At 35.5% G+C, this 9632-nt stretch overlaps 1 protein-coding gene across 1 annotated transcript; it reads right to left on the bottom strand.

Annotated features, from left to right (window-relative positions):
* Positions 1 to 3520: 3520 nt before the first annotated feature.
* coq7 (coenzyme Q7 homolog, ubiquinone (yeast)) lies at positions 3521 to 9239 on the bottom strand. The gene is made up of 6 exons (XM_038290755.1): positions 9055 to 9239; positions 8598 to 8776; positions 7477 to 7591; positions 7197 to 7336; positions 4647 to 4715; positions 3521 to 4510 (listed from the first exon to the last, which is right to left on the bottom strand). The coding sequence occupies exons 1-6, from the start codon at positions 9137 to 9139 to the stop codon at positions 4433 to 4435; spliced, it is 666 nt and encodes a 221-aa protein (XP_038146683.1). The 5' UTR covers positions 9140 to 9239; the 3' UTR covers positions 3521 to 4432.
* Positions 9240 to 9632: the final 393 nt, after the last annotated feature.

Genomic DNA, 9632 nt, shown 5'->3' on the forward strand with positions numbered 1-9632 from the left:
GCTTAGCTTGATTTGTGAACTATTACATGTGAAACTTGAGCGTTTGTTAAAGGGTGCACGTTCTAGCATTCCCAGCTCATTCCCTGTGCTTTTTAGCTTTTGACATTTTGGGTCAAGACAAAAAAAAAAAAAATTTGTAAAAAAACATTGGAATTTTGTAAAATGTAAATAACAACTGTGTAGAGTGATATATGAATCCTGTTCAACCAAGTAAGCAAGTAAGTAAAGGTTTATTTATTTAGCACCTTTCATGGACACTGGGGTCTGAAAGTCAGCACCAAATTTTTAAATTAAGGTAAAAAAAAAAAAAAAAAAAAGAAAAAAAAAAAAGAAGATGGAGAGATTTTAAAAATGGAGTAATATGGTCCCTTTGGTCGGTGTGCTTCACCACCCTAGCTTCCACATTTTGAACCATCTGCAGAATGGACTGCTTGTCCTCGTTAAGACAAGAAAAAAGGCTGTTAAAATAGTCTAAATTAGAATAAACAAAAGCGTGATCAACTCTAAATCCTTTTTGGAAACAAATCTTCAAAGCTTTGAGATTTTCTTGAGCTGGAAAACATTTGATTACACCCAAATTGAAGCAATTTGATAAGATAAGAAATGCATGTATTTTTTTCCATACAAGGAAAAATGTGGGTGCAAAAAACAAAAACATTTTTGTTACAAAGAAGATTACAATTTTCAAAGTAAGCTGTACAGAGGAAAAGAAAAGAAAATCTACTGTGCAGTTATTAATCAAAAAAGCCTAAAAATATTTTTTTAATGGGTATATCAAGGAAAAATGCAGTCAGTGAAACAAGATTTATGAAAAACTGCTATAAAACACTACAAGGACAAGGTATTTAATTTCAAAATAACAGTTTTATTTCAAATATTGTTCCACATTTTCATTTATTTTAAATTTTTTGACTGTAAGATGTTAAAAAGAAGCTTAGACAGGGCAATCTTTACCACTGTGTTATTTTCTATTCAACATCAATAAGCATTTGGGACCTGAAAACAATAATTAGACTCAGAATTCAGCTTTATTTATCCTACCCCCAAAAAATTGCAATTGCGCTTGCAGCTTTGTCTGGTCAACATAGCAATCAATTGAGAAAAACAATGCAGTCCACAAACAACCACATTCCACAAACACTGTTAGTGAAACACAGATAAAATAGAATAATAAAATAAAAACAAAAGCAATATCTTTGGTTAGTAGCCAACGGTCCAAAGATAAAAAGCACTATATAATATTATATATTATTATAATTCGGCTGAGGGAATAATAATAAAAGCTTCATTATTTTATAACGCTTTGTTGGAGTAATTCTTTCTCATTGATGCACAGCTACAGTCGCTTAACAGTCAGATGAAGAAAAGTATGGACTACAGGCAGGTTGGCCTTGTACCCACACTGTTTTACCGCGGAGCCTTGCTCCTGCAACAAGTCTAGAACATGGCTTGGCATTCTCTTTCTGAAAGAAGCATGGATGCCCCTGAAAAAGATCTTGCTTGAATTGCAGAATATGTTGCTCCAAAACCTGTAGGGATCTTTTCAGTATCAATGGTGTCTTCCCAGATGTGTTTGTTACTACCCAAGCACGCCTGTACATCACACATGTTGTCTTTTAGATATTCTGCTCACAACGATCCAAAAAGTCGCTTTCATCTTTGCACAGGAGAAAACTAGAGCAAAGATTTAAACAACAGTTTGAAATGTACATCCATGTCAGATTGGCTCTTGCCCAAAGAAGCTAGTAGCATTTCTGGGGGATTGCTGTTGATAACTGGCTTTTGCTTTGCATGACCCTGCTAACTTGTATCTGTAGATGTAGTTATAAACTGTGTTAAAGGTTCTCTGAAGTGTTCCCGAACCCATGTCACTAAAACTGTCAAAAACTTTAAGGCAGTGCCTTATGAGCGATCCAAGGCCATGGGCATTCAAAGTTGGTTTTAGGCTGCATCGACAACTTGCAGAGATTTCTGCAGAAAAATAGACTTTTTATCATTAAAACATCATTTGATGAGCAGACTGAGACATCAGTGGTTAAGCATTGATGCATTTATAACCATGTAACCTATTTTCCTGAATTTACTTCGGGTAGGAATTTCCCGCAGTGTTCAGTGGATGGGACGTCAAGTTCGTCTATGTTGAATGAGTCCAACCAAGCAGACAATCAAGGTGTTAAAAAGTAAAAAAAAAAAAAAACAAACAGAAAAAAACCCTTGTCCAGTAAAAGCTACAAGAGCAGAAGAGTTCTTCCATTCTATGTTTTAACCACAGGTGGCAGTATCATTGGAAACTTCATAATGCACCTTGTACAGCACATTAAGCAACTGACTGACTTAGTAATATGAGATTTGTTTACATATTTTGTTATGCATATTTAAATCTGATAGTGATGTGTAATAATGTTCAACAGTCTATAGGTTGAACAACCCACCATTAGTGTCTAGAAATAACCATTTCCAATCCACAAATGGAAAAAAAAAAAAAAAAAAACCTGAGAAAATACACTACTTCAGAGGCCTGACTAAGACTAAGTACCACTGTCCTGCATGTTATATGCGTCCCCTTGCTTCCACACAAGTGACTTGTATACGTAAATGACAGATTAACAGACTTCTGCAGCACCTGATAGCAACAGAAAAGGTCGTGCAATCATTTGAACCATTTGTGCTACAACAGGGACATGTTAAACATGCAGGGCAATGCTACTTTAGGATGATTTTAGTCAACTTTAGTGAGTATCATCATTGTCTTTATCCCTCTTAAATGAGCATCCCTCATGGTGCCATTTTTTTTGAAGGGTACCTTTTGTTAAAAAGCAACTCTGACTTATAATAAGGCTTAAAGCTGAACTACCTGAATCAAAGCTTACTTTGCCTATAATCCTTTTCTTTTTACAATCTTGTGTTGGAGGAAAGCAGGCTATATCCTGCCAAATTTACCATGTAGGTCACATTAAATGGGTTATCTTTATAAACCAAGATAGCATTTAATTACTTTACATTTTAAATAATCCATGAGTTGAAAAAAAACTACCAGTTCAATTACTAAATAAACTATTACTACTTTCTAAAGTAATCCTCCGTCCTATAGTGTGCATAACAGAAACCTGCATAATAGAATATGGCCATATGAAAAATCATCTATACTTCTACATGTAGCCAGGTATTTATCTGAATAATATATATATTTATCTAAATAATATATATATATATATCTTATTTGAGGGTTAAAATGGATACGATTATCTACAAGCCCTGAGAAATAATAAAATGTCTGTTGATATAATTAATTTATTACAATACTCGCCACATATTTTTAAACACAGAAAATAGAAAATGCTGACAAATCTACAGGCCTCACTGTCACTGAATAGAAGTTTATTAAAGCATCATTTAGTAGGATATGATAATGATGCTGCCTGGATCATTTGGCCTTATATTTGTTTTCAAATTATATGTTTAACAGACAAGTGGCATACATACAGTGTTTGCCATAAAAAAGGCACGACTCAAATAGATATAATCAGAATAGCAAATTTTATCTCATGTTATAAATAACCATTTTAATTTAATCAAAGAGCTACCTTATCAAATTGTCTGCTGGTATCAGGGGGCAGCCATTGAAGATGTAACAGGGAAGGGGATACATTTTATTAGCCTGTTGCTAAAGTTTCAACCTTAATATCCAAGTTCAAGAAGTTAAACTGCTTGCTTTGTCTTGTTCAAAATAAAAAAAATATAAGGGACTGGTGAAATAGGTTTTTAAATTCAGAAATGCTAACTTTGGCCAAACATTACTTAAAAAAAAAGAAAATTATTTCAGAATAAGAAGCCTTTTTTTTTTTTTTTTTGTCTAGACTAGGATCAGGGACAGGTCCTCTAGCACCACCTAGTGTCTGTGCACTTCCCTGCAGAAATGCCCCTCCAGTTTTGCTCATCTGTGGATTTTACCAAACACGTCCCATTTTTTTTTCTAAACAACTTTTAGGCATAAAAATATCTTGTCTTTGTAGTTTATTTATTCATCACATTTTACACAACGTTCCAACTTAGGAACTGAGTTTATAGATGTATTGAAAGAAGATATTTATCAGCTTATTTATTTCAACAGAGATATAACCAATGTGTAACTAATACCTTTTTTGAGCCAACTTAATGATGACAATTTAAAATCAAAACCACACATCTAAGAAAACATAACAGTCACATATAAGCAAGATTCCTTTAAACAAACTGAAGCATAGTAGTCACGCAGTCAGAATGGAGCCCTTCATGTCTTTTACAATGCTTTGTATACCTAATGATACATCTGGTAATATTACAACATTGTTTTACATCACAGTTCCTTCTGTCGTTCATGACAGCTTCAAAGAAACCCATTTCAAAAGTGTGAACTAAAATAAAAAAGGAATTGTTACAATTAAATACAGAATCAGACACGCTGAGAAACGTATATTGCAGCTTTGCATCCCAGCTGGATTGCATTTTTTAGTAGCCAGTAACCAGGTAGCTGAAAAAAATACAAAGAAACACACATGATTTAGTCATTTAATGCAATATGAGTTTTCCAGTTATATAAAACTTTATTTGGAGAAGTTTTCATAAAGTAGCTTATTATCTCATTCAAATACTAGAAACACACTCACTGATTCGGCATCATGCTCCAATCCTGTGTCATGATGGTCCATTTCATCATCTCTAAATTCCTTTATTACCTATGGAAAGACCATAAAATAAACATATTTACATCACTGCACAGACTACCTACAATAAGTCATTTTATTTGTTGACAACAATTGCATCACATAAGACTTCAAGACACGATGTGTGTACCGGTAGTTCATCTGAATATTTAACCAGTCATGAAGAATCGGCAAATGGAATTTTCTGCACTTCTCTTTGGCAGAAAATATAAGAGTTAACATTATTCTTCAGAGGAAATATAGCAGGTTAGTCTATCAGCAGCAGGAGAGTGGCGGCCTAGTGGTTAGAATCCAGGGGTTCTGAGTTCAAGCCCCACTCCCAAAGACTACCACTCTGGGTCCCTGAGCAAGACCCTTAACCCTACACTGCTCCCCGGGCGCCGCACAATGGCAGCCCACTGCTCCCAAAGAGGATGGGTTAAATGCAGAAGGCTTATTTTGTTGCGTTTTACTTGTGACAGTGTATTGACAATAAAAGCTGGGAAATAAAAAGGGGGAAAAAAGCATTGATGAGCCCAATTCTTAGATTTAGTCTATTATAGATCCTGAAAAGTTTGCTCTAGGGTTTTACATGAATTTATTTTACGTCAGCCTGAAACACCAAGATATTAACAACCAAGATTCTCATTTGAATCAAACCAGGATTCTCATTTTAATTACATACTCATGACTCCTACAGACCTGGTCAAAGTCAAAGTCAAAATTATCATTAGCATTTTCTGCCAGCAAAGGTGGCAAAACTAGCCAAGTAGGTTTTGCAGTTACTTTTTTCAGAGGGAAAAAACAGCAACAATGAAATTATTATTTGCCATAAAAAAGGCACAACTCTAAAATATATGATTAGCATAGAAAATTTAATAGAATGATATTGGAATAACTATTTTAATTTAATCAAAGAGCTTATTTTCAAATTGTTCCCTGGTATCAGGTGGCAGCCATTGAAGATGTAACAGATGTAGCAGGGAAGGGGAACATAATTGATTAGCCTGTTGCTTAAGTTTGTACCTTTATTTTGAAGTTTAAAGAGGCAAATCTGCTTGCTCTGTCTTGTTGTTCATAATTAAAATATTAAGGCACTGGTTAAACAGGTTTTTTAATTCAGAAATGCTAACTTTGGCCAAACATTACATTAATAAAGGAAAAGAAAACTATTTCAGAAAGGCATTTTTCTTTTTGTCCAGAGGATAAGGGGTAGGTGCTCTAGCACCACCTAGTGTTTTATCTGTGCACTTCCCTGCAAAAATCAAGTAATGTTAATAAAACATAAAAAACTTTTTCTGATGAACTTTTAACATATAAAAAGGTTAATGTTTCTGCACTCTGTCTCTGATCTAAATATAAAAATGTAAAAAATAATTTCTCATCAAAATAAGTGTCATTATTGAGCTTAAGCATTTGGTCAAGAACAATGTTCCCTCTGAGCTGCGCCTTTGTGCAATTGCACACTGAGCACGCATTCTTAGCGCATAAGAAAATCTATGAAGTGCATTAAATAAAAATCCAACATAAACAGCACATAGACTAAAATAATAACATTTTCTTGTATCATTTAGAATCCGTATATGAGTCGTTTTGCAACTTAAGACAACCAATGAAAATACGAGAAACAACTGGGTCCAATTTACACCAAACTGTTGCTAAAGTCTACAAGGTGTAAAGTCTCATTTCTGCCACATTAGGATTCTTACATGTGGCATACTACACATCTCCTGGTTTCATGGCTTTTTTTTCCCCTTTTAAGTGGGCAAAAATCACTTAAATTAAAAGTAAACTAATGGATATTGCAGCTGTAATTTATAATTCATTTAAAAACTCATGCAACTTGCAATTATTCCAGGTGTGTCTATTTGAATATAGTTTTAAAAGGTCTGCTCTCATTGTGCACATCTGATGTTGCTCACAGTGTTCCTTGGTGAATTCATGGGGCTTGTGTTTATGCCCAGCCACATGAAAAATATTTTTACTATCAATCCCAGAAGTAAACACTGGCAGCAGGTCTCAACAGGAATTTAATGAAGTCATATTAAATCAGCTGACCTTAGGTTTAGGTTTTACACCCGACAATGTTAGCTTAGTTAGCCCTCAGGGGAAGGAATAAACAAGGGTATTAGATTAGGTTTGGGTTTTAATTCCAGGTTTAGGTTTTCGCCAAAATATCCTGTGTGAACTTTTATGTATGACAGAATTTTTAATACACATAACAGTGAGGAAGAAAACTAAGAACAGAGTTCACATATATGTCCTAAAAGCAATAGTCAGGGTTTTTTTTAAATACAAAACACAATTAAAAAAAGCAATTTTAACTAAAAGAAAATGTTAAAAAAAAATTTTCCCCATGTATTGTAAAAATGGAGATACTCTGCCCCTGCAGTTGGACGCTGCTCCATTTTGTGGCTTCGGACAGTTTACATGTGTGTCTTTGGTGGCCGGCTTGTTAGAGTTAAATTCATTATGTTTATTGGAAAGTATTATTATCTAAAGTGTTGCACTCACTTCTAACAGCTCAGTGTATCTCTCTGGATCCCGCTCCATCAGAGCTCTGATCTGGCTGTTATAGTGTTCAGAGATGCTCTCCTCTACTGCCACCGTGCACGCCATGGCCCCCTCTTTACCCAGCAGAGCAGTGGATGCCCCTGCAGGATATTTAAAACAAATTAACAGAAAATGAATCTTTTTAAGTGCTGTAGTAAGAAGCTTTGTAGTTTTCTTATGCATTTATTTTTGTTTTGAATGATAGCTGGATAAACAATGCAATTTTACACAGTGCACCTACCTAGAACAAACCCAGCCAGGTTCCAGAGAGGCAACAGAGCTGTGGGTCGAACTCTGTTCTCAGCAAGGATTTCATTGAATTTTGCCAGATGTTTTTTTTCTTGATCCCACATTTGCTAGAAAAAACAAAAACACAAAACAGGTAGTAGAAGATTACAGTTAGAAGTAACAGTGACCCTGATTTTTGTATTTATTTATCTGAACCTGTTATCATTTTGATTATTTTCATCCACCATGAACATGAAGAGTGCACATAAACAAATGACAGTAGAAACACAATAACAGGTTTTTATAATCTGAGCCAAATAAAAGGAGAAAACTGAGTTAAATGCAATGCAAAGGGATACGCTAAAATAACATACATACATAAATACATATATACATACACACACACACACACACACACACACACACACATACATACATATATGTTTGTGTGAACCTGTCTAGCCGTCAGAGTGAGGACCATTTTCCAATTTCACCATCAAATTAAGGACCAGTTGTTGCAAAGTGAGGACATTTTGCCGGTCCTCACATGCTATTTTGCTAATGATTAAGTTTAGGGCTAAGGTGTCAATGGGTTAGAGTTAGGGTGAGGTATGTATTGTTAATTGTTAGGGTTAAAAATGACTGAAAATCAATGGAAGTCGATGGGAGTCAACACATGGTCCTCACTATGATAGCAGAATGTGTGTGTGTGTGTGTGTGTGTGTGTGTGTGTGTGTGTGTGTGTGTGTGTGTGTGTGTGTGTGTGTGTGTGTGTGTGTGTGTGTGTGTGTGTGTGTGTGTGTGTGTTTAAGATCCCAGAATGTTGCTGGTACCACGTAAATGTGAATCTTAAACCTCTTCGCATCTAACTGATTATTGTGGCAACTCACAGATTAAAAGATTTTTCCTCTCCACTGTCGCTACAAGTATGCTTAGTGTGAGGGATTGCCTTTGGGTTAATGAGTCAATGCAATAAACAAGTTTTTCCCTCAGATAAAAGACTTTAAATCAGTTTGACTGTATGATCTGGTTGAACTGTAAAGTGCCTTGGGATGACATGTGTTGTGAATTGGCGCTATATAAATAAACTGAATTGAAGATCAATAAGGTTTACTGTGCGCCATGTAGCTGTACCTGGATAAGAGCACCAGTCCTCGATCTGCCCAACACTGCCATCTGTCCGGCATAGATGCGGTTGGCACCGTATTCACCAGCATGGTCCACGCGCAGCATCCGGTGCACCATCTCCTGCTCCTCCCTGTCGCGCGGTGGAGGAATAACACTGTAGGCACGAGAGCTGCTCTGGAGGGAACCTAAGAAAACATTATGATATAAACACTAACAACTCGACCAAACCATTCCATGATGGAGACTCAGCTACTGCTGGAAAGTTTTTGTAAAACTAAGAAAAACATTTCATACTACCCTTTGTCCTGCATAAATACATTTCAGAAACTTATATTGCTATAGGGATATTTTTGATCCAACTTCTTATGAAATCATCATGTCTAGTTGACTGTTACATCATGGCTACCTTAGGTAAGTGTTTTTAGCATATTAGCTTCACATATTAGCTTCATCAACAGCTCACCTGAGCATTTTAAACTCTGTCGGATCATTGTTGGTCTGACTAACTGAGGCCAGTCGCATAAAGTTGCGCATGCAGCTCTGTGCATTGCGGTTATCGAAGAACTTAAGCTCTACTATAGGAAATAAACCGAGGGAAATACATGCAGACTGACATTGAGCGTCAGCTGATAGAAGTAAACGCATACTGATGACGTAAACTCTTGTTACAAGAGAACAACCTACTAGGGCAAACCAATGTACTATTTAATTTAAGGAATGTATGACCCGTTTTCTTTTCATTGATTGTGCCACCGTTCCGGAAAGCGGTGTTTATTTAGATTTGATTAAACTTTTCTCATCATTAGATAAAGGAAGGTCTAAATGAGGACTCTAATTTAGAGTAACAAGTCTAAATACAGGTGTTTGCCTCGTGGTATTTATATGTCGTATGTATTATTTATCCTTTGAGGGAGGGGCACAACTAAATGTTTGTTAGAGTTCTTGGTAAAAGTTTTGTATTTCGTTTTCTTCCTTTATAATCTATTCAATCATAAAAAATAAATAAAATTGTTGCTGATGTTGCTGCTATTTTCAAATATT

This window comes from Cyprinodon tularosa, unplaced genomic scaffold, assembly GCF_016077235.1.
Source record: "Cyprinodon tularosa strain WSP-4 unplaced genomic scaffold, ASM1607723v1 ctg287, whole genome shotgun sequence".
Lineage (NCBI taxonomy): Eukaryota > Metazoa > Chordata > Actinopteri > Cyprinodontiformes > Cyprinodontidae > Cyprinodon > Cyprinodon tularosa.

Coding starts and splice junctions, on each gene's coding strand:
- coq7 (XM_038290755.1), bottom strand. CDS start 9,139: ATGCACAGAGCTGCATGCGCAACTTTATGCGACTGGCCTCAGTTAGTC. Junction 8,777..9,054: donor ACAGAGTTTAAAATGCTCAG/GTGAGCTGTTGA, acceptor ATGTTTTCTTAG/GTTCCCTCCAGAGCAGCTCT. Junction 4,511..4,646: donor TGGAGCATGATGCCGAATCA/GTGAGTGTGTTT, acceptor TATTTTTTTCAG/CTACCTGGTTACTGGCTACT.